The sequence below is a fragment of the Schistocerca nitens genome, chromosome 10, assembly GCF_023898315.1.
Source record: "Schistocerca nitens isolate TAMUIC-IGC-003100 chromosome 10, iqSchNite1.1, whole genome shotgun sequence".
Classification (NCBI taxonomy): Eukaryota; Metazoa; Arthropoda; class Insecta; order Orthoptera; family Acrididae; genus Schistocerca; species Schistocerca nitens.
Window position 1 is genome coordinate 58,641,053 of NC_064623.1, and position 25,916 is coordinate 58,666,968.

Genomic DNA, 25,916 nt, shown 5'->3' on the forward strand with positions numbered 1-25,916 from the left:
TTGAAAGACTCGGCCGCAGAGCGACCTGATACGTGTTGATGTTTCATCTGCGAAACGTCCGCCCCGATACCACCCACTCCGACCAGGGGCTCTCCCCACGGGCGCCACCCAGCCGCAGCAAGGGCCACCTGGCAGGATGACCGTTGCCGGGAGTCCTGATGCCCCAAGGAGACGGGCATCTACTCCTTGGCCGACGTGGGGAGGGTGCAGCTCAGGTATCGGCAGTACGATCCCTGTGTTGTCAGGGGGCTACAACCTAGAGGGTACATGACGACCCCACCACAACGGGCTGGCTACCGTGCTGGATTTCTGGTGCCATGGAAAGTCCATCATGATCGCTGGGGCAGATGGAGATGCACTATGGGCGTAACTTGGACAACCCATCAGGCGTTTAGGCCCAATTTGAGGAATAGTGGGTATGGTTACAACGCCGGTGCAATACTGAGTGCCAAGGTCTTAGAGCACTTAGGACCAGTGGTACACCATGTAAGGTGTCCTTCCCCAAAAGGCTCGTACTTCAGAAGAATTTTGAAAAATGTAGGTCAAACCCCAAGGGGGACCATCACATGAAAGGCCGAAACGGTTGAAACTCCTTGTAGTCGCCTCGTACGACAGGCAGGAATACCTCGGGCCTATTCTTACCCTGGACCCGCAGGGGGGATTTCACATATATAACAAGATATTAATAATAGAAAAATATTTGTAGGGTAAGCGTACTCACTTGTTACATCACTTGGTGGTAAATTACATTAGCTGAACCTAAGCGGCTCTTGTCATATATGAAATTGATGTAAAAATCAGAAACTTCACATACCATGGCATAAGACAGCAGCCATACTACACTCAGTGTACCTCACAATAACTGCACAAATGTATTCGCCCACTGACATACTCTATAGCATCCGGACGCCTGGCTCAAAATGACTTACAAACTTCGTGGCCCCCTCAATCGGTAACGCAGGAATTAAATACGGTGTTGGCCCACCCTTAGCCTTGATGACAGCTTCCACTCTCGCAGGCATACGTCCAATCAGATGCTGGAAGGTTTCTTGGGGAATGGCAGCCCAATCTTCACGGAGTGCTGCACTGAGGAGAGGTATCGATGTCCGTCGGTGACGCCTGGCACGATGTCGGCATTCCAAAGCATCCCAAAGATGTTCTATAGGATTCAGGTCAGGACTCTGTGCAGGCCAGTCCATTACAGTGATGTTATTGTCGTGCAACCACACCGCCACAGGCGGTGCATTATCAACAGATGCTCGATCGTGTTCAAAGATGCAAGCGCCATCCCCGACTTGCTGTTCAACAGTGGGATGCAAGAAGGTGCTTAAACCATCAGCATAGGCCTGTGCTGTGATAGTGTCATGGAAAACAGCGAGGGGTGCAAGCCCCCTCGATGAAAAGGACGATCACACCGTAACACCACCGCCTCCGAATTTTACTGCTGGTACTACACACGCTGGTAGATGACGTTCACCGGGCAATCGCCATACCCACACTCTACCATCGGATCGCCACATTGTGTACCGTGATTCTTCACTCCAGACAACGTTTTTCCACTGTTCAATCGTCCAATGTTTACGCTCCTTACACCAACCGAGGCGTCGTTTGGCATTTACCGGGGCTCACGAGCAGCCGCTCGACCGTGAAATCAACGTTTCCTCACCTCCCGCCTAACTGTCACAGTACTTGGCAGTGGATCCTGACGCAGCCTGGTATTTCTGTGTGTAGTCTGAACAGATGTCTGCCTATTACACATTACGACCCTCTTCAATTGTCGGCAGTCTCTGTCAGTCAACAGACGAGATCGGCCTATACGCTTTTGAGCTGTACGTGTCCCTTCATGTTTCCGCTTCACTATTAGTTCGGAAACAGTGGACGTAGGGATGTTTAGTAGTGTGGAAATCTCGGGTACAGACCTATGACACAGGTAATGCCCAATCATCTGACCACATTTGAAGTCCTTGAGGTCCTCCTTTCTCATGATGTCTAATGACTACTGAGGTCGCTGATATGGAGTACCTGGCAGTAGGTGGCAACACAATGCACCTAATACGAAAAACGTATGTTTTTGTGGGTGTCCGGATACTTCTGATCATATAGTGTACGTTCTTGTCTGCATAAAATCATAAAATTAGTCCAAAGAATAAAATATTTACATTACATATGTATTCACCATTCCAGAGACAAAAGACAATCGTTCAAAGGTACAAGCTCAAGCGATAAGCAAAAATCGGGATTTAGAGAGCGCTCAATACATCCGTGTAAGAACTACGCTTTGCTTGTGTTAATTAATAGCATTTCACATTAAAGTAAGAATGAATATTTCTTCTACAAGGCTACTAATAATGCAATAAATTTACCGGTATACATTACGTATAAAATTTCTAATGCATTTGCTGACAGAGTAATACTGTACGTATAATTCAGAGTGCAGAAGCTAGAGTTCTATTTACAAAGGAGCACAGTTATAAACACATGGGGAAAGAGAAGCAAATATGAGCTAAAATAACGCCGCTATAAAAAGAAACTTCGGCTTAATACTACGGAAGCTTAATTGATAAGGAAAAATTGCAATACAGTGGGCGCTATATACTTGCGCTTAAGTACTGCGTCTTCCCGGTGTGAAGTAACGTAATTTTACATTAAAGCAAAATGACAATCTCGTATAGAACACCTGTGATAAATGCAATAATTTTAGGGTTATAGGTTAAATATAAAATGATCTGTAAATCATTTATGTGGCAGAGTGATATTGTTAGTAAATGTCCGGCCGCTGTGGTCGAGCGGCTCTAGGCGCTTCAGTCTGGAGCCCCGCGACCGCTACGGTCGCAGGTTCGAATCCTGCCTCGGGCATGGGTGTGTGTGATGTCCTTAGGTTAGTTAGGTTTAAGTAGTTCTAAGTTCTAGGGGACTGATGACCTCAGATGTTAAGTCCCATAGTGCTCAGAGTAATTTGAACCATTTTGTTCGTAAATTAAGCGTGCAGTAGATAACAGTTCTATTACAAAAAATTACTTCTACTTGAAAAAGGTAGAAGAGTGAAATGAATAAAGCTGCATCAAAATCAAAGAAACTAATATTAGCTTTATCGCCAGTCTTATTTCTCTGTGCATCAAATATTTCGTTTAGCCTCAGTCCATATTCTGTGCTTATAAGACTTTAGTTCTTCCTCACTTCGACAGATACCATTAATAGCAAACTCAGTATCTTATCATGGATCTGTGTTTAACCTCAAATTTTAGTCCAACTGATGAGCCTTTCGTCTGTTTCATTTTTTGCCTCTTCAGTATACAGACCAGACACTAAGGGAGACGGACAGAACCCGTAGCTTGCTGTTACTGTAGTGGTCTTTAGTCGGCTTAGATGCAGTTCTCCAACCCACTCTATCCTGAACAGGCCTCTTCATCTGCGAATGTCACACGGAATGGCCGCGCGGTTTGAGGCACTGTGACACGGATGGAGAGGCCTTTCCAGCCGGGGGTTCGAGTCCTCCCTCGGACATGGGTGTGTGTGCTGTTCTTAGCATAAGTTAAAGTTAGTTTAACTAGTGTGTAAGTCCAGGGGCCGATGACCTCAGCAGTGTGGTCCCTTAGGAATTCACACACACACATCGCCGAACAACCACCGCAACCTACATCCATTTCAATCTCCTCACTTTACTTTAGCGTTGCCTCCCTTAGCATTTATACCGTGCGCATCTCTCTCCATTATCAAATGGACGACACCATTACCGATGTAAAACTCGTACGTGTGACAAAGACGAAATATTTGTCGATGCCGATTATTTTTTGTGCGATGCCTCTGGAAAACGTTGACTGACGCAGAGTTGTGTTCGTGAATCTCGCGGGAAACAAAACGTGCCCATTTAACAACGGTAAGACGAGTAGCAAAATATACAGAGAGGATGGAGAACAGAAACAGTGTTGCGAAAGCGAATGGAATGAATTACGCTTCCTGGTCGTAGCAAATGAAAATGATTGTAACAGATTCTGATAAAAAGGCATGGCTGTCGAACCACAGTGGACGCTACTAAAAATTGTACTTTCCATATACGACGAGCAGAAAATGCACATACGAAATTTGACGTATCCAAAAGCAATATGAGAAGAACTTAAAAAATTATGCGCCCCAAGGAGTACAAACTTTCGCACTGCGCACCTGAGACGGAATTTATAGCAGCTAAAGATCAAGAGTTATGAAGGTTTCGAATATTATTTAGAGCTAATAAACAAAATGTAGCACATTAACGAACATTGGTGATTAAATCAAAGATGGAGATCCAGCAATAATAATACTGTGTGAATTTTAAAGCGAATGGGATGCACTAGTTACAGCTTTGTGCAATGTGGCAGATAGTAACTTTAACTATGCTTCAATAAAAAGGTGTGCTTGCTGAAGATGCTGTACGTCATGAATATAATGAAGATAAACATTCTGCGACGTCCCTGGAAGCTAATACCTATAATCGAAGGCATTGAAGGAACAACGTGACAGAGACAGGACCAAAGAAGGAAATAAGCGACACGAAAAGTTGCTTCTGTTTGTTACAAGTGTCACAAAGTCGGTCACATATCAAGAAATTCCTCTGAAAAAGATAAAAAAGAAAAGAGCAGAAGAAACGAGGTTCTATTAGTATGAGTGTTTCCTTTGTCACAATTACACTGATTAGTGGTAACTCTATAATGGACTTCAGCGCAACTCGTCACATAGTACCAAATCAAAACTGCGTTTTCAGCTGTTGATAAAACTATTTCAATTGAAATCACGGCTTAGCTGTTGGGAGAAAAACAGAAATCGTGGCGAAAGTACAGTAATGGCGGGGATAATTAACAGCGAAGATTTGGATGAAGAAATTTTAGCTAAGAGAACACTGCTTGTGCCTAAGATAACAATCTTCTGTGAGGCAATCTTATCTGTGAGGCAGCTCACCGCAAAACGATATAAAGATTATTTTCGATGAAGAACGTTGGATCTGAGAGACTTCATTAAAACTCAGCAAAAAGGTATTTTATATATTACATAATATGAGGCCATATAGTGGTGACAGATAAGCAAGAGTACTGAGAAATAATCAATTTAACATAAAATTGCTAGACTTATACCATCGCTGAATGACGTATATGAGAAAGAGTGCAATGAATAATATGATAAAAAAGGAAACAGTCCTCGCGTTAGACTGTGAAAATGGTGAAATAAACCCGTGTAGTGCCTGTTTGGCGGGTAAATCGGCTGTGGCTAAGCCATGTCTCCGCAATATCCTTTCTTTCAGGAGTGCTAGTTCTGCAAGGTTCGCAGGAGAGCTTCCGCAAAGTTTGGAAGGCAGGAGACGAGGTACTGGCAGAAGTAAAGCTGTGAGTACCGGGCGTGAGCCGTGCTTGGGTAGCTCAGTTGGTAGAGCACTTGCCCGTGAAAGGCAAAGGTCCCGAGTTCGAGTCTCGGTCCGGCACACAGTTTTAATCTGCCGGGAAGTTTCAACAAAGTTGTAAATTCCAATTTCTATGTACTGTGAAGCTTACCTGCGATTATTTGCGCTTAGCCATGAGGGCCTTTTATATTACATGCAGTGTTGTAGACTCGGTTATTCGAGAAGTCACACCGATAATTAAACCTTTTTAACTCATTTGTGTGACTTCGTTACTAATTTGTTGGGGTGTTGTAGAGCCTCCATTTATTCTGTTACCTGACCCTGAGGTATAGCTGCGTACTGCGCCAGAACCCGTTTGACGAACTCACCAGCTCAGCCTACCGTAACAACAGAGGCATTCGGCCTACCATTACAGCAGCAGCGACGAGGCCTTTACAAAACTGGCAACGAGGGTTCACAAAAACGTGTACACATACTAAATGTAAAGGAAGGGAAAGTTATACTGTCACTGTTTATGGATGTCATGATTACATTCGGACAGAATGAAGTGAGGTAAAAGGTGAAGGTTCTCCAACAAGATTTCTTTCAAATGAAGCACATGTGCATTGTGTCGCACACGTTAGGACTGAATTTTGAAAACAGAACAGATGGAAAAATTAGTCTTTCACAGAGGGAACTTCTTGACTGATTCTTCCTTGATGAGAAGTACGATGATGAAGTCAAAAACTTTTGATATCGTGAGCTTATTGGTGGATTCCTTCACCTTTCACAGAGGACGAGACACAGCTTTTCCGATGGCAATGTCGTCACGGTGTGGTTCAAAACTGAACATGAACCACTGGAACGCAGTAAAACGGATACATGAAGCAAATAGCACATCACAAATTCAGATATGACCCCTCTGGCGAAAAACCTGAAGAACTCGCTGACGCTTGTTGACGCGGGGTGTTCAAAAAGTCTCTCCGCAGTGCCGCAGAATTGTTAGCCACGCGTGCCGTATGCCGCAGTGAATACACCGAAATGAAACTCAGCGCAATACAAGTTATTAATTTATTGAATATTCCTTTTTACTTACAAATTGTCACATTAAATGTTGAAAGTGTCCTCCCTGTTGTTGAACACACAATTCAATTCGTCTAATCATGTTTCTAAACACAAGCTGTAACATTTCTTCTGTGACAGAAGCAGTGAACGTGGATACTGCAGTTTTCAATACATCAATGGATTTTGGATGATTTTTATAGACAGTTGCTTTCACTGCACCCCAGGAGAAAAAGTCAGGTGGTGTTCGGTCAGACGATCGTAGAGGCCAAAGTCCCTATGAAATTACGCGATCACCAAAAACATCAGCAAGCATTGACATTGAAACGCGAGCTGTATGCGCGGTTGCACCATCTTGTTGAAGATAACCGTTCAGTATTTCACAAGTTCTCCTATGAATGGGTACAGAATATCACTGCAGTATCGTTATGCGTTTATTGTTTCGTTGAAAAATATGGGACCCACAATCCGACGTCTAGAAATTTCAATCCAAACTCCTATTTTCACAGAATGAAGTGGTTCCTCATGAATACATAATGGATTTGCAGTACTCCTCATACGAGAATTTTGCGAGTTCATATACCAGGGTAAATGAAACCACGCCTCATCAGTGAAAAACGTTTCATTAAGAATATCCCTTCCATTTTGTTGAACGAAAGTTTTGAACTATTGAAGATAATGCAGTCTCTTGCCATGATCACTATTTTTCAGTTCTTGCACGACTGTCGCTTTGTATCGGAAAAGTTCTAATTTTTTCCTTACAGCTGTGTGGGCCGTTCCGACACTAACATCCATTTCCTGGAGCCAGCCGGAGTGGCCGAGCGGTTCTAGGCGCTTCAGTCCGGAACCGCGCTACCGCTACGGTCGCAGGTTCGAATCCTGCCTCGGGCATGGATGGGTGTGATGTCCTTAGGTTGGTTAGGTTTAAGTAGTTCTAAGTTCTAGGGGACTGATGATCTCAGATGTTAAATCCCATAGTGCTCAGAGCCATTTGGAGCCATTTCCTGGGCGATTTTTCTTACTGACTTGTTCGGACTCTGACATTTTATCGTAAATATCGAGTAGTTTATCCTCAGACAAAACTCTAGGACGACTACTTCCCAGTGCATCTGTCACAGTATCGCGATGTGGGAGTGTTGTCTTCGGGAAAACTGAATTAAATGTTTGACAAACTGAAACTGTGTATTTACCGCCAGCTTTGAACACTTGTTCGACTAAAAACACACGTATTTCAATGGTTATCACTTTAACAGTAACAAAAACGAAACAAACGAACAAAGAAACTAAACTTAAACATTCGCGTCAACACGTCACGACACACACCAACGATACTACTGACGCTGGCTGAGGTAAACGAAACAGTGGAATGTCTGGAGAGTCCACTTGAAGGGAAGTAACCCAGGCAGGCGAACAATCATACGGCACGCGAGGCTAAAAATCATGCGGCACTGCGGAGAGATTTTTTTGAACACTCCGTGTAAGTGATAGCAAACGCATTATCGCATATGTGATAATACTGGAAAGATCGGTGGTGTACTGGAAGACTACCAAACAAACTGCAGTTGCACTGAGTGCAATGGAAGCAGAATACTAGTCAGTGCCAGACTGCGCAAGGGAGAGAGAGCTACTCAAGAGACGTGACCTGAAGGAACCGACTGGAGAGGGGACGACTGCGTGCTGCGACAATCAGGCGCCAATTATTCTCTCCAAGAGTCATATAGGTAGGTCAAGAACGAAGCACATCGGCATAAAACACAATTTCATCAGGGAGAAAGTAATGAACGGAACGACTGACCTCCAGTACATTTCGACAGATAAAAATCAAGCAGACTTGTTAAAAAAGCTACTTAATTAGAATGTTGGGCAGTGTCGCTGTGAGAAAATTTTACTTCCGAAGTGATGATTGACACACACAGTGGTCACGGTTACTACAAGCCACACCACAATGTGGGAATCGGGGCCAAATTTCTAGTAGTTTACTGTCGAGTTGAGATTTTCACAAAAGTTTTATTCGTGTCTTACAGAAACTAGCAGTATGGCAATAAACAGCCTTCTAACCACGCCGCTAACGGCTAAATCAAGTAATTTATAGCAATACAACAATTTTAAAAAATTAAAGAACATTAGTAAACAGGCTACTAAAATAAATACAGAGCCTTGTCAATAAAGTACGGTGAGGTAGTGAAGCTACAGACACCGCCATTAAAAAAATTAAACAGGTCTCAGCAAACACCCGATTAATGGCAATAAAAGGAATTTACAAACTTGGAGGAATTTAAAAAATTTTTAAACAAAAGTGTCCTGGAATATGATTAGAACGTAACAGGGAAATACGGAAGCGTCCGATCCCGCCCGTCTGCTTTGACCCATGACGTCACAAATATGGCGGAAACAAAAACAAACACACACACTTTCCACAAGAAGCCTAATGACATTAACGGGACAAGCGCGGGAAAATGGGGTGTTTTGGGTGGGGGGCAAACTAAATATAAACAAATTTAGACGCCTTGCGTAGCTACAACGTGTAAGTGAAGACAGCCATGCATGAATACCCACCCACCTCCCCAGAGGTCGTAACCCCTGCAACCCATAGAAGATAAAGATGCTTCAGTGGCTGATTAGTGTTTTTTGTCTTTTAAAAAAAAAACTCTCACGGGATAGAACGAACAGATCAGAAAAGTAAATAAAATAAGATAAAACAGAACTGGAGACAGCCACACTCAAACCAAACTCCTCGCCGTCATGACGTCACACACGACAGCACCCTTACGTCACGGGTCAAAGCAGACGCGTGGGATCGGACGCTTCTGTCGACCCCGTAACAGATATGACGGTCGGGTTAATGCGGCCACAAATCACCCACGCAGGGATGCTCAGGCTAGACAGAATACTGACCAATTTAAATACGCCCGTAAACACAATTGCCACTCTCAGGCTGGTCACTGCACCGACTTGTAGCCAGCGAAAACTTATAAGATGGGTTAACTTGCTGACAGAATTACAGCTAACCTCGTGCAAGGAAACATTACACCACACAGTCCTGAATAAACGACCTCATGATCAACCAACAAGAAGCGTGAATTTACTCATAACACACGACAGAATAGCGAAACAATTAAACTGCCAAAACTGCACCTCCCATCGGACAGTAACGAGAGGAGGAGGAAAGATCGCTGTCTTCAATTACACCGGTACCGGGGACAGGAAACCCGATTGCCGGAGGCCACAAGGCAGAAGAGACACTGGTTACACAAAATTATTACTTAATGATTAAACCTTCCACGAACTGAACTTGCAATTATGCTCGAACAGGCAGTACACGACCTCCGATGGCCAGGATCCACACATCCGACCGCGCACGCGTTGCCAGCGTACCCAACACGCCACGGTCACGCGACAACACGCTCTGTCACCGGAGTTCACGTCTTCTCTGCAACGTTGACGGGTAGTGACCGCTCCTTCATGTTAAGTGTCTCCTTTTTAAACTCCAGTGTCGAAACGGAGGGTTTAAAGAAGCTTGTTAACGTCCCACCAAGGCGAAATGAACAGCAACTACTCGTGGGGCGATTCTGTATACAACCAACCCGCTGGGAGCTCTTCCGTCAACTCGACCCGCTCGTTACACACAACCGACATACATCACGTGGCGACTTGGAACAACCGACCACGCCTGCTTCGCGCTGCAGAGCCACACTGCCCTCCCGTGTCCACCACACTCTCTCTGAGCGCAACGCCCCTACTTCCGAGCCACCACACGAGGTTACCACCAGTCAAAGTTCTCACTTCCTCGATAGCAGTTTCCCGGAAGCAAAAAACGCAGATATCGATAGCAGAGGGAAAAGACAACCAAGCAGCCACTTAATGACAGACAACATATCAAACAAACATGTCAGGGGAACAAAAGGGAAACCAATGCAATCCAAACACAAGGTGTAGCACGAGTCGATACACGGCTCAATGATATACAGTCGACTTTCGATAATTTGAATTTGAGGGAACCAGGGAGAAAGTTCGAATTTCCGGGAGTTTAACATAATACGAGTTCAAGTAATGGAGAGGAACGGAGGAAAAAGCTCAAACAAACGAGAGTTTAAAAGTACACTGCCCAACAGAAGTAAAGGATCACTTTTTTTCGATCCCCTTAATTGACACCCACTGTGACACAAGAGTTTGAAATTTAGCCCAAGCGTTCCTATAACTTTACTTGTAAGGGTGCAATAGCGTGGCGCCCTGCGATGTCATCCTCGGGCTCGATGACACTTCAACAAGAAGGTGTCGACACGTGTGAGAAAAAAGGCCACAGCTGGGAAGTTAGTGTCATGTGTAAAGTGGGTTAATGATGGGCAAGAATTTTCACCACAGTTCTGTCCAACATCGCTGTGCACCCGCCACACGATGGGAAAGTCGCGACACTCCGTCTTACGCACACTTCACCGCCATATTTTGACACCTCGGCGATGGAGGTCACAACTGCAACACCCAGCTCTGAAGTCACTCAGATTTCTTACGAGCGGCCGAGGACGACATTTCAGACACATCGTCGGTCAGAATCGACACGAAAAGGCCTCAGCGGTTGGCCGTCGAAAAAAGACAGCAGCTGGAAGACGTTCTTGATACTCTTTTATACTGCTGTCATCTCCCTGGCGCTTCAATTCTTCTCTAAAGACATCGTGGTCTACAAACGCCATTGAACGTTATATCACCCCTTTTGAGTGCAGTGTGGCCGTAATTTTTGCTCAGGTCGAAAGGGTGGAACCGCTTGGGACCGTCCAAAAGCATTAGGCGAAATTTGAATGTGATCTGAAGCTGCAAGAGGTTCTTATGCTTTTTCAGTGCTCCAGGTTCACTCCATCCTGTGGCCTGATCACGTAGGGGTTCTCGCGTGACAACGTGATTTATTATTTTTTTACACAAATTATGGATTGATAATGATGGAGTATTGTTGTAACGTGCTGGGCTTTGCTCAAAATAATTGATAATTTGGTTTCGATTCTGAGTTACATTATATTGCTTTTGTGGAAATTGTCCGTTTAGTCAAAGTTAATCTTTAGCAAAATTGTTTGTCACGTTACTGACACTGATCTTAGAACATGGAAGTATTCGTTGAAAAATGAAATAAATTTTTTCAGATTATTGCCTCGGCTAATTAGGATTTTTAATCAAGCATGAGATCTTTAATCATTGTTTAATAAGAATTATTTCTTACCACTTTTAGAGTTTGCATTGTAGTCTGGGTCGGGGCTCTGGATCTCGGCTATTGAACTGAAAATAGAAATCTTAAAACTACGTGCTCTGCTGCAACGTCTGGCGGCTGTGAAAAACGTTCGAGTGCATCTTTGTATTCTCTGCACTCGAAAATGATTCACAGAATATTATATAATAATAATAATAATACGCATGAGAGAAAATTGTATCTCGCCTGAGCGGTTAGTATTCACTTATAATCTAATATTAAAATGTTTTGGGACGGTACAGGGTGTGACATTGACAAATGAATAAAACGGCAAAGGATCTCTCCAAAGCTCTCCAGTTCGGAAATAACCTCGATGATACCCGCCTCAGCATTTACTGAGAATTAAAAAAAAAAAAATACCTTCGTAGAGAAAACCTTCCAAGTAGCGCTAGGTGCCTGTGGGGTAGGCAACCACCTGATACACCTCTATTGCCAGTTGCCTTCCTGCTAGGTGCCGAGCACTTCTTCGAAGATTTTTCTCTCTAGAGGCACATTTTGAAAATTACACCACCCATAACTGGTTCCAGCTTGTAAGATCTGTCCATGTAACAAGTTAGGACAGTTATTCTGTTCTTGTTCAGTTTTCCACCATGATGCTTTTCGTCTTTGAACGGTAGGGTTCAAACAGGAAGACATTTATTAAAAAAATCCCAGTTTCGTCTGCGTTTAATGTGGTGTGTGGCTCGTAGTCATTTAAAAGTTGGTTTACTTCACCAGTCCACTCAATACTTTCACAGGTTGAACTGTCCACGCTACCACGTGATGGTGGGACGTTTTTTAAAGATTAAGAAACACCCCTCCCTTGCTGAAAATCCTTCAATCCTGAGACACTGAGTAAAACACTTTGCTTTTTCCTTGAACATGAAACTGGCCACAGGAACAGTTCGTTTTCTACAGTACTTTGTTCACTTGGACAAGCACTCCTCAAGTGGGGGAATTCATCTCATTTCCTTCATATGGCTGAAACAGTTCCGTTGAAATGATCTTTAGTTTTTAAAATCATCAGTAATGCAGATGGTAAATTAGCGAACAGACCTGTAACACCATTTTTCTAAAGTTCACTTTCCACACCTTCATTTTTCATTAATTCAAAGACACTTGTTGTTTGTAGCAACCATGGCATTTTACAGTTTCAAGAAACAGATTGACTGCAGTACACTATGGAAGCAGGCTGTAGACTGAATGGAATATAGGTCGCAGAAACAGATGGTCTGAGTCTGTACTGAGAATCGCAGAATTTTAAGGGGACTTCAATTCCAATCACAGAAGTACTGAAGTTGAAATTATAGAGTGTGTGCCCTGAGTAGTGGGTAAAACGTCATTCTGGTACAGTCTGCATTGTTGCCAAATTTAATCAAGATGGCGGCTCTTTCTGGGTGGTCCCCCACCTCCCCTTCGCAGTGGGGTAGATGTGTTATTGTCACATTGTGGATATCATCAGACCCACTCCTGCCCTCCCCCCACTTCCCCTCCCCTCCCTCACTTCCCTGTCTCATCCCACACTTCCTCCTCTTGTGCCCTAATTCCCCTCCCTTCCTCCACTTGAAAACTGGTTGGAAAATGTTTCAGTTTCTGCTCAGTTGCTGGGGGAGTATGTAAGGTACTTTCTTTGGAATTGTATTCATTTATTAATATGTGTATTATCTTGCTGGAAAAATTTCCTACATTTTAGAGGAGAAACCAAACTGACAATTACCTTACAGCTTTACTACTTAAAATTCAAATAAACAAAGATACTTAAAATTGGCAGGATGATATAAAAATGCTCTCATGAAGTAATTGTCATCATTCACACATAGAAAAATGTTCAGATACCGGTAACTGAAGAAAAACCATAATTGTGGCTACACATCGAATAATGCTTTGTAACTCACTGCTTGTAATGGAAAACTTCGAACTACACAAACGTCGATGAGTAAAACACCTGTTCTAATAGCACATTGTGTGCTACAGATATAGGAACTTCGTCTCCACAGGTATAAAAACACGTGTAGAAAAATCTCTTAAAACTCTTGCCATGCTCTAATGCAACAGAAAGTATTAAAAACGAAATTAAACATTACAAAAATTGCCCTCTTCCTCTGATCACATGTGTAGAAAAATCATACTTATCTCGAAATTCTCGCCCATGTCCTCATGTGCTGCACACTGTTAAAACCGAAAGAAATTATCACAATACTTGACCTTTCCTTCCGACTGTATTCAGAGAAAATCATATTTACCGTGATAGACAATACTAAATATTCAAAAGCCACATTTTTGCAATGTTGCACTCGACATGAATTGTACTGACAGGAAATACATCCAATGACTGGTCAGATCTGTAAAATTTAGTAGGGTCCTTCTTCAAAACCTGTCTTTTTGTGAAACCCAGTAGTCGTCCTATTGAACCCTTCTGGTTAAAATCAGTTGTTGCATTCGTTGCCTTTATTTCAGATTTAAATGTATTGATATTTATGTGTAGCACAACCCCTTTTCTAGAATGTTTTAAAACATCGTTTAAATCGTCAGTATTGTATGCACCAGGTTCTGTTTCCACAATTTCTTTTCCACCATTATTTTCCAGATGAAGTTTATTGTTAGCCTCTGTGATACTCGGAATGCTCCAGCCCTATCTGCGCAATACTCTTACTCTCCACTGCTGAAATCAATCGGTGGGAAGTAATTCACGTGTAATACTAACGATTGTTCTTTTAAAGTCAGAGTATACAACACTGCATGTGAATCTCGACTGACAATTTGATGCATAATGCATTTCCAATACGCTTCTTCGTAAATATTAAGGAGAACATGATGCACAGATGCCCACACAAGTGAGTATGAAAGTCTCGGTAGCGATGAAAATTGTGAAACACACGTCTTCTGTCGGTGGAGAATCTTTGTAACTCTTCGTGTGGCTGCAGGTCTCGAAATGAGATGAAATATTAGATGTCATTTCTAATTTGCTTACCATACGCCGCCCAGCGGGTTCCTGGTCCTACAGCGACATCTAAATTCAAAATTCCGCTTTCTCTGGATTTCCACATAGTAATGTGTCCCACATAAAGACACCACGGAAATTTGGAATGCTGAATTTTTTCATAACAAACTTGAGCAGATCTGTATCTAGTTCGATAGCTAAATTCCCTTTTTTTATCTATGCAGAGAGCTACTCCTTTCTTGTATGGTTTCAGTTATAGTCCTTTTCCGATGGCAGCTGCTTCCATCATGCAGTTACGTTACCTTGCCTCCTCTAACTGCTTCTGGGAGTTTTGTGTGTTCTTGACTGTTCACTCAGTAGCTGTAGCACCACCAGCTAGTGAGACCTGCAAGGGCAGTAACGAGAAAGGGGATAATTCCGCATGATATCTTCGGTATCAGTAGAACCCTGGGTGCTTTAACAGGTCCTTTACCTTCATGGCGACTTTAGCTTAATACATCGCTGTCAGGATACAATTTTGAAACAAACCTGCCCTGTCTTCTTCTTCTTATCGTTGTCTTCTTGTTCTTCTTCTTCTTCAGCGCAATAAGTGTGGCGCTCATAACATGTTTGAAATTCACACCCAAGCCCGACATAATTATACCATCCACGGTTTTATCAACTACAAATGCTACAATGCGCTGCACTATATCAGTACCCTTTCTCGCGCATATTACCTTGGCCTTACCAGTTGCAATTCAATCTGCAGAGTGACTTCCTGAGAGACCTTCATATCTGCATACGCAATGTCGTGTACCAAACATGCCTCATCGAGTAGGCTAATCGCCTTCTCAACACAAACCACAAGTATTTGAAACTCTGTACTAGGTCTGCAGTAATTACACCTCAGAATGTGCAATTGAATTGGCAGTTTGTTGAGAATACCACCACCTGCTGTAACAGTGGTTCCTCGCCTTTCTGAGAACGTTATCCCTCGAGTGAAATAAGATTTTAGCTTGTATCTCCCCCTTTCCCCTTACCTCCCCTCCACCATCATGAACATTAGTACCCTACTAAACTTTACAATGAAAAGAATTTTATTTGACACTTTTGTTTTTAAAATGACGGAAGATAAATGGTATTTAGTTTTTCTAAATGTTTTATTAAACCACAGACTAATGCTTTAACGAGACAATTGGCACTGCTTATTTCTAACTACCTTCCTTTTTATAGATTGATTATGTAATTCTCAATGCATCACAAGTAAGAACTCTCCACAGGAATGAGGATAGACACTTGTTACAAAACGTCTTTCCTGCGCATCATTCCTCTCCCAAGCAAATTTGTTTCAGCCCCGTTTAAAATGTACGACATCAAAATGTGTGAACTATTCTTACTATTTACAAACCATTTGATTGTGGGACTTCTTACTTGTGAGCTGGCAGCAGCTGCAATACTTCAAGCTGCCAATGGTTGTGTATGACAGCAGCCACTACCACTAGTACTACTGCTATTAAAATAACAATAATAATATGACTACTGGCCATATATTTAGGGGGTCGATTGCTGACTTCTTTATTCTGGATGTCAATACCATCATCAATGCTGTATAAAGCATCTGATATAGGTTTTATAATGGTTCTGTATTTCACACTGCTTTCCTATGTACACCAGTCAATTGCAGTATTTCACCGTTTTTGAGTGACTAATTTACAGTTTTTGTATCATTTAGGAAAAAGAGGTTCATTAAACCAATTGTTCTTTGAAATTACTTAACCTACCAATATTGTTTATACTTTTAAACTTATAGGCTGCATGCTCAACACTTATGGTTTTTCACCACTAACACGAAATGTTCTGTCTCTCCTAGCATCGCTGTGATGGTTAATGAAATTAGCGATGCTATTTTCATTGTGTAATATCGCTGAAAGTTCATTGAGAGATTCAGTAAGTGGTTAAAGGTTTCTCAGAGTGTCTGCTCTTGATCCAAATGTCCTAACCTTATCAGTTGTAACTTCTCTCGATCAGCCTTCCTGACACGATGATCTTATGCTTAGTTGACATCTTGTTATATACCAAGCAGACTCCTTCATAGGGTGCACCTCATATACATCCTGTCCAGTTCTATCAACCTTTTAAGTTAAATCAATTTCGTCTTTTCAAGTGGAGTAACCCTAGCACCTAATTCGTTGACCAGCCTCAGAAAGTTCTAGAAATACATCTCTAGAGCCTTACCTTTATGTGCGTGAGACTGTGTATAAACGAATTCTTCACCTATGTATACCCATCCTCTCTGGTGGAATGTCCAGAATAACTGCGATCCTGTAAACTAACATACCCACCTGTTTCATAACTATATATATGAAAAAACTGGTAGTTGCATCTATACCTATCATCATTCAGTTTTCTTGTTTTATCAATAACAACAAACCCATACTGTTTGTGATTCCAGCAATTTGCACTTACCTTTACAAATTAATCGAAAGACATGTCAGTTCCTACTTAAGCATGGTAAACATACTTTGTATTCAAATTGTTTGAAGGCTATAATAAGCTTTGCAGTATCCCTTACCAACTATTTTTGGATTCTGGAATACGTTTGACTCAAATAAAATACATCACCACCTATGTGATGAATATCGTAGAATTTGATCCTGGTTTTCTACAGTGACATCATCAAATATGGTTTTACTTTTTCTGGTTGAGGGATTTCACTGCTTTGACTTAATTTCATGTATGATACACCACTGACACCTTGCAGTATCTTTTTGCAGCTGGTACTTGGGCTGAAACAGAGTTTTTGAAAATACACATGCATGCTCAAAATGTACTCTATCTGGGTTGTTAGCAGTGACATGAGAACATTTGTCTTGCCATAGCTGGAGGGACCTGCTATCATCACCTGTATATTGTTGAGTAGGAGTATCCCATTTTCTTCTTCTTCACCTGGTCTTCTTCCACACTGTCACAGGACCAGTATCTTACAAAGTCCTTGCGTCGAGGGTGCTTCACCACCCAGCTGTGATATCAGTTACGTAAGGTTTTTGCATGCAATGAGCTTTTACAGAAAATATATGTTACCACTGAGTTGCAGTGCTCAGAGGGTATATATACATGAAATTAGATGTGTTATTTAATTTAACAATGACTGAAGACGCTGACTGCGGTGATGAGGTGACTCAGACAGCTTGGTGCTGCTGTGGTGTTCTAGACATTGCTGTGAAAATACTGTAAATGGAAATGTGTGATAAGTTCTATGGGACCAAACTGCCGAGGTCATCGGTCCCTAGGCTTACACTCTACTTAATCTAACTGAAACTGAAACTAACTAAAGGACAACACACATACCCCTTCCACATAGACTGTGGCAAGGCGCCCTAGACAGCATGGCTACCCAGCTTGGCTGTGAAAATACTGTTAACAGCAGCATTATTATGAGAGGTACGAACAAAATAAGACACGGTTTGCAGTAATGTACATATTTCTATTCAACAATCATACACTGGGTGTACTACATAAAAAAAATCAGTTGGCTCTTCCTTTATCTTCACAGCTGCACAGAATTTAGCAAATTAAACTGATGGCTATTCCCTTAGCTTCTTCTTTTGTCATCATATTGATGCAGTGTTATAGATAGTCTGCATGCACACTTCACATACAGAGATAGATCACAATGTTTTTAGACAGAGTTTGTACAAAAGGCAGTCATCTGTTCAATATTTTCAACACAAGGGATAGCACCATCCAAAGGCTGAAGAATTTTGTAATGGAGGAGTGTTGCAGATAAATGGATCAATCTTCAGACCTCACCATGAGTGCTGCACCCTTATACAATGATGTTGTAGATAGTGTCAGGCTAGCACAGTAAATGTCTAGGGGTGTGCGAGATGGGCAATACTCAGAGGTCATCTGTTGATTGATGTAGTGTTCTGCACAACATAGTTATCCCATTCCAACTTCATAAACTACACTTTAACACTTTTGATGCATTTTCAGTCTCAAACACAACACACCACTCACTGCCCAATGATGATTTTATACCAATATTTAAGGACTTTGAACAACTGGCTGTTAAATTATAAGTCGAAGTGGAAAGCAGTAGAGTGCTGGGAGGTACTGGCATCTTATCATCCACCACATCAGCACTCTGTCCTTACAATAACACTTGAATATTCTGGAATGGTGTGTATGTTGGAGACCAGTACTGACCTTTACCCTTCTCCCAGCAGAATTCGTCTGAGAGTCAGGGACTGACTAGGTGTCTTCATTATGCAAATTCACAACTGGGATTGATAATAGCAGCCAACTGTCCTGCTTTAGCATGCAGGTGTACTGCAGAATCCCACGGTGTTGCCACTGCTGGACCTGACGGGCCAGAGATCACTGGAGTGCTGACTAGCCAGTAGTGGCTGCTGCTGTCCAGGATATGTTCGTGGTCACTGTAGGTCCTGACCAATGCCAGGTTGCTGCCAGTCTGGACATGCCAGAGGTCGCTGAACAAAGAAGAACAAACAATAAGCATATACAGACAAAGACATGGAGTTGATCAAAGATATGGAATTAAACCACTGCAGTTCTTTTGCTAGGTGAAGGTGGATGACAATCTCAATTGCTGTTCTGCGACTGCATTCATCTTATATTTCCCCAACGTCACAATCATGTGACCAGATGTAACATTATTGTGTATCTGATGGTTTCCCATAATTTTCAGATGGGGGAGGCGTGAATGCTGCGCTCCTATTGGTTCCCAGTGGAACAAAACCCATTTCAGGCATTCTCTGGGAACTGGCTCAGTCGAGCTCCATACACCAAGGCGAGCATCTCTGGTTCGTTTAGTCTGGGATCATGAAATAAGACTAAATCGTCTCCTGCACTGTAGATTGACCAGCCATTTCAAAAAATAGAAACAGCTGCATCACAGGCAATCATGAGTTTCGAAATGCATCCTCAGCCATCCCGCTGCATCACCATTTTTTGTTGACAAGTACTCGTGCGGCTCCAGACTGTAGCGCCTAGAACCGCTCGGCCACTCCGGCCGGCCTGTACATGAGAAATCGGTTGGAAACTTTCCTCATGTCAGCACGTTGTAGGTGTCGCCACCGGCGCCAACCTTGTGAGAATGCTCTGAAAAGCTAATCATTTGCATATCACAGCATCGTCTTCCTGTCGGTTAAATATCGCGTCTGTAGCACGTCATCTTCGTGGTGTACCAATTTTAATGGCCAGTAGTGTACATATGAATGTTGGCGATGGTGGACGTAGAGACTTCTGTCTGAAGGAATTGATCAGCTCTAAACTGACAGTTCTCAGACTGATCGAAACAGCGCAGAATTCAGCAGAGATGCGTCTTGTTTCAGACGCGTGGAGCCCACCCAGAGAGGGGAGTGATCGAATCACCGGCGGCCAGCCGGCTGGGGTGGGCCAGTTCCCGTACCAGGCCCTCATCGTCTCTGACGACGTCGAGATGTGGGGCGGCTCGCTCATCACCAAGAAGGCGGTCCTCACCTCCGCGGGGTGCACCACCGGGTGAGTTGGAGCGGCAGCTGGCGAGGTGTTGACAAAGTGACACAGCCTCGTGGGGGAACGACTAACTTCTGATGCTGCATTATGTCGCCGGCCGGAGTGGCCGCGCGGTTCTAGGCGCTACAGTCTGGAGCCGAGCGACCGCTACGGTCGCACGTTCGAATCCTGCCTCGGGCATGGATGTGTGTGATGTCCTTAGGTTAGTTAGGTTTAATTAGTTCTAAGTTCTAGGCGACTGATGACCGCAGAAGTTAAGTCGCATAGTGCTCAGAGCCATTTGAACTACACTCCTGGAAATTGAAATAAGAACACCGTGAATTCATTGTCCCAGGAAGGGGAAACTTTATTGACACATTCCTGGGGTCAGATACATCACATGATCACACTGACAGAACCACAGGCACATAGACACAGGCAACAGAGCATGCACAATGTCGGCACTAGTACAGTGTATAGCCACCTTTCGCAGCAATGCAGGCTGCTATTCTCCCATGGAGACGATCGTAGAGATGCTGGATGTAGTCCTGTGGAACGGCTTGCCATGCCATTTCCACCTGGCGCCTCAGTTGGACCAGCGTTCGTGCCGGACGTGCAGACCGCGTGAGACGACGCTTCATCCAGTCCCAAACATGCTCAATGGGGGACAGATCCGGAGATCTTGCTGGCCAGGGTAGTTTAATACACCTTCTAGAGCACGTTGGGTGGCACGGGATACATGCGGACGTGCATTGTCCTGTTGGAACAGCAAGTTCCCTTGCCGGTCTAGGAATGGTACAACGATGGGTTCGATGACGGTTTGGATGTACCGTGCACTATTCAGTGTCCCCTCGACGATCACCAGTGGTGTACGGCCAGTGTAGGAGATCGCTCCCCACACCATGATGCCGGGTGTTGGCCCTGTGTGCCTCGGTCGTATGCAGTCCTGATTGTGGCGCTCACCTGCACGGCGCCAAACACGCATACGACCATCATTGGCACCACGGCAGAAGCGACTCTCATCGCTGAAGACGACACGTCTCCATTCGTCCCTCCATTCACGCCTGTCGCGACACCACTGGAGGCGGGCTGCACGATGTTGGGGCGTGAGCGGAAGACGGCCTAACGGTGTGCGGGACCGTAGCCCAGCTTCATGGAGACGGTTGCGAATGGTCCTCGCCGATACCCCAGGAGCAACAGTGTCCCTAATTTGCTGGGAAAAAGCGGTGCGGTCCCCTACGGCACTGCGTAGGATCCTACGGTCTTGGCGTGCATCCGTGCGTCGCTGCGGTCCGGTCCCAGGTCGACGGGCACGTGCACCTTCCGCCGACCACTGGCGACAACATCGATGTACTGTGGAGACCTCACGCCCCACGTGTTGAGCAATTCGGCGGTACGTCCACCAGGCCTCCCGCATGCCCACTATACGCCCTCGCTCAAAGTCTGTCAACTGCACATACGGTTCACGTCCACGCTATCGCGGCATGCTACCAGTGTTAAAGACTGCGATGGAGCTCCGTATGCCACGGCAAACTGGCTGACACTGACGGCGGCGGTGCACAAATGCTGCGCAGCTAGCGCCATTCGACGGCCAACACCGCGGTTCCTGGTGTGTCCGCTGTGCCGTGCGTGTGATCATTGCTTGTACAGCCCTCTCGCAGTGTCCGGAGCAAGTATGGTGGGTCTGACACACCGGTGTCAATGTGTTCTTTTTTCCATTTCCAGGAGTGTATTTTTTGTATTATGTCGCATGTTACACTTTAACAAATTGTATCCAATATCTGCAGCTGTGATTTCAATAAATTTGGTCTTTCAGTATTCCCTATATTCGTCGTGAGAAACGTAAGTGCAGAGTAAACTGTAAGACTGTTCGTCGGGGACAGGGTGAGAACGCTGACTGAACAGTTTATGGTGCGAAATTTACCTTTGGGCGCAAAGGACGGCCCGACATTGTAACTGTGGAGGCTTAAAATTAATAATTAAATAATGAAACCATTTACAGACACATAAAAACCATCTGCCGTTCACGAAGCTACATGTACGTACAACAACGAGACGCCCAACAATTCATCTACATCTACGGACCCACCTAGCGGCGTTTCTGGTGATTGGAAAACCTGGAGAATGCTTAACCGCATCATAACTGGAGTGGCTCCTGTGAAATCTAATCTGATCAAATGGGGTTTGTTGGACGAAAATGACGACAAATGCGACTGCGGCACTCGACAGGACATGGAACATCTCCTACAATGCCCTGCCTGCCCCCACAGATGCATCCTCGACGATCTATGGCTGGCTAAACAAGAAGCATTGGACATTGCCCAATACTGGGCAAACAAATTGTAGTTTCCGGACACGAAAAAGTAAAAGTAATCCACATCTACGTCTATACTCTGCAAACAACCGAGAGATGCATGGCAGAGGGCAAATCCCATTGTAACAGTTATTAGGGTTTCTTCCTGTTCCATTCACGTATGGAACGCGGGAAGAATGATTGTTTGAATGCCTCTGTGGTGTGCAGTAATTATTCTAATCTTATCCTCACGATCCCTATTTGAGTGATACATAGGGAGTTGTAGTACATTCCTAGAGTCATCGTTTAAAGCTGGTTCTTGAAACTTTGCCAGTAGACTTTTTCGAGATGTATGTACGTATGTACTGGACCGGGCACCGAGAAATGACGGAGAGGCTTCGTCTCCCGTAGTCCTCAGTGGTTCACAACCACACAGCAGTCCACCCACCCTATTGCCGCCCCACACCGAACCCAGGGTTAATCTGCGGTTCAGCCCCCAGTGGACCCCCGAGATCGTCTCATACCAGACGAGCGTAACCCCAGATGTTGGCGTGGTGGAGTAATGATGGTGTACGCGTACGTGGAAATGGTGATTGCGCAGCATTCGTCAACACAATGTAACTGAGGCGGAATAAGGGGAACCAGCCCACATTCGCCGAGGTAGATGGAAAAATGCCTAAAAACCATCCACAGACTGGCCGGCACACCGGACCTCGACACTAATCCGCCGGCCGGATTCGTACCAGGGACCGGCACGCCCTCCCGCTCGGGAAGCAGAGGTTCTTGGGATAGTTTACGTCTATCTTCAAGGGTCTGTAAGTTCAGTTCCTTCAGTAGCTCTCTGACACTCTCCCACGGATTAAACAAACCTGCGACCATTTGTGTTGTCCTTTACTGTATACGCTCAATATCCCCTGTTTGACCTATCTCGTACGGGTCCCACACACTTCAGCAATACCCTAGGATATCTCTAATGAGTGATTTGTAAGCAATCTCTTTTGTAGACTGATAGTATTTTTCCAGTATTCTGCCAATAAACCGAAGTCTACCACCTGTTTCATCTACGAATTCAATTTCATATCCCTATAAACTTCCCCCATGAACCATGGACCTTGCCGTTGGTGGGGAGGCTTGCGTGCCACAGCGATATAGATGGCCGTACCGTAGGTGCAACCACAACGGAGGGGTATCTGTTGAGAGGCCAGACAAACATTTGGTTCCTGAAGAGGGGCAGCAGCCTTTTCAGTAGTTGCAGGGGCAACAGTCTGGATGATTGACTGATCTGGCCTTGTAACAATAACCAAAACGGCCTTGCTGTGCTGGTACTGCGAACGGCTGAAAGCAAGGGGAAACTCCAGCCGTAATTTTTCCCGAGGACATGCAGCATTACTGTATGATTAAATGATGATGGCGTCCTCTTGGGTAAAATATTCCGGAGGTAAAATAGTCCCCCATTCGGATCTCCGGGCGGGGACTACTCAAGAGGACGTCGTTATCAGGAGAAAGAAAACTGGCATTCTACGGATCGGAGCGTGGAATGTCAGATCCCTTAATCGGGCAGGTAGGTTAGAAAATTTAAAAAGGGAAATGGATAGGTTAAAGTTAGATATAGTGGGAATTAGTGAAGTTCGGTGGCAGGAGGAACAAGACTTTTGGTCAGGTGATTACAGGGTTATAAATACAAAATCAAATAGGGGTAATGCAGGAGTAGGTTTAATAATGAATAAAAAAATAGGACTGCGGGTTAGCTACTACAAACAGCATAGTGAACGCATTATTGTGGCCAAGATAGACACAAAGCCCATGCCTACTACAGTAGTACAAGTTTATATGCCAACTAGCTCTGCAGATGATGAAGAAATTGATGAAATGTATGACGAGATAAAAGAAATTATTCAGGTAGTGAAGGGAGACGAAAATTTAATAGTCATGGGTGACTGGAATTCGTCAGTAGGAAAAGGGAGAGAAGGAAAAATAGTAGGTGAATATGGATTGGGGGGAAGAAATGAAAGAGGAAGCCGCCTTGTAGAATTTTGCACAGAGCATAACTTAATCATAGCTAACACTTGGTTCAAGAATCATAAAAGAAGGTTGTATACCTGGAAGAATCCTGGAGATACTAATAGGTATCAGATAGATTATATAATGGTAAGACAGAGATTTAGGAACCAGGTTTTAAATTGTAAGACATTTCCAGGGGCAGATGTGGATTCTGACCACAATCTATTGGTTATGAACTGCAGATTGAAACTGAAGAAACTGCAAAAAGGTGGGAATTTAAGGAGATGGGAGCTGGATAAACTGAAAGAACCAGAGGTTGTAGAGAGTTTCAGGGAGAGCATAAGGGAACAATTGACAGGAATGGGGGAAAGAAATACAGTAGAAGAAGAATGGGTAGCTCTGAGGGATGAAGTAGTGAAGGCAGCAGAGGATCAAGTAGGTAAAAAGACGAGGGCTAATACACTCCTGGAAACTGAAATAAGAACACCGAAGAAATAGCGCCATTCGACGGCCAACACCGCGGTTCCTGGTGTGTCCGCTGTGCCGTGCGTGTGATCATTGCTTTTACAGCCCTCTCGCAGTGTCCGGAGCAAGTATGGTGGGTCTGACACACCGGTGTCAATGTGTTCTTTTTTCCATTTCCAGGAGTGTATAACACTATGGCTGTCGTTATTGCGCTTTCAAATGATCGCTCATCCCACACTGATAAAATTCTTTTTCGGAAGCAAAGATTCGTCGATAACTGCATATTTTGGTGGCAATGTCGATTTCCTGCAAGGTTGATGGAGATGTGAAGCGCTGCAGCTAACTAATTTAACTTTCCATAAGGATTCTGTACGAAAATTCCCCGGGAGTTCCCCGTAGAAAGATGTCTAGAGCTTTATTTTCCTCTTCTTTGGACGTGAGTCGACCAACTTCTGGATTTTGTACCAACTCATATGCCTGCACGTTCAGTTTTCGAATTAGAAGAGGGTTCAACAGTTTCGTTAGATTTCTGCACCAATCCACTCAACATCTCTCAAAAAAAAAAAAAAAAAATCAAGCGCTATCCGGTTCACGGCGTCTGTATTGTAAACCCTCTGCTTCACTCGTTACTCGTTGAGTGGCCGTCCACAGACTCGTTTCATGTGACCAATTGCTTAGATCGTCTGTGGCTATTTATGAATACTGTCACGTCATGTGTTGTACATAAGGGTGTTATTAGGTTAGCCGCTGAAGGATAGTTAGGAGAAGGAAGGAAGGAAGATTGCGTTTAGCATCCCGTCGACATCGAGGTCATTAAAGATACCGCACAAGCTCGGATTGTGTGATTTAAACCGTCGTCCTCTCACATGCGAATAACCACTACGCCACCTCTCTCGGTGATATTCGGGGCAGGAGGGTACACTCACTACTGCCTCAAGCTCATCTAAATCCGACTGTGACTGTTTCACAGATCGCAAAGTTTCGAGTTGTTCACTTAACTCATTGTTATACAATGACAGTTTCGATGCCTGCTCCATCAGGTTGGTTACTGCATCACTGGTCGTCGTGTTTATGGCATCTTTGTGCTATTTATTACCACTTTTATATTTACGAGACT

General features: G+C 44.0%; 1 protein-coding gene and 1 non-coding gene across 2 annotated transcripts in view; both read left to right on the plus strand.

Moving 5' to 3' along the window:
- Positions 1–25,916, plus strand: part of LOC126210277 (venom protease-like) — a 65,841-nt gene that overhangs the window by 12,059 nt on the left and 27,866 nt on the right. The window contains exon 2 of the mRNA XM_049939472.1: positions 19,899–20,067. Coding sequence (XP_049795429.1) covers positions 19,899–20,067 — 169 coding nt within the window. The remainder of the gene's footprint in view (positions 1–19,898; positions 20,068–25,916) is intronic.
- Positions 5,376–5,450, plus strand: Trnas-uga (transfer RNA serine (anticodon UGA)). The gene has a single exon. It is a non-coding gene; the product is annotated as a tRNA-Ser (tRNA).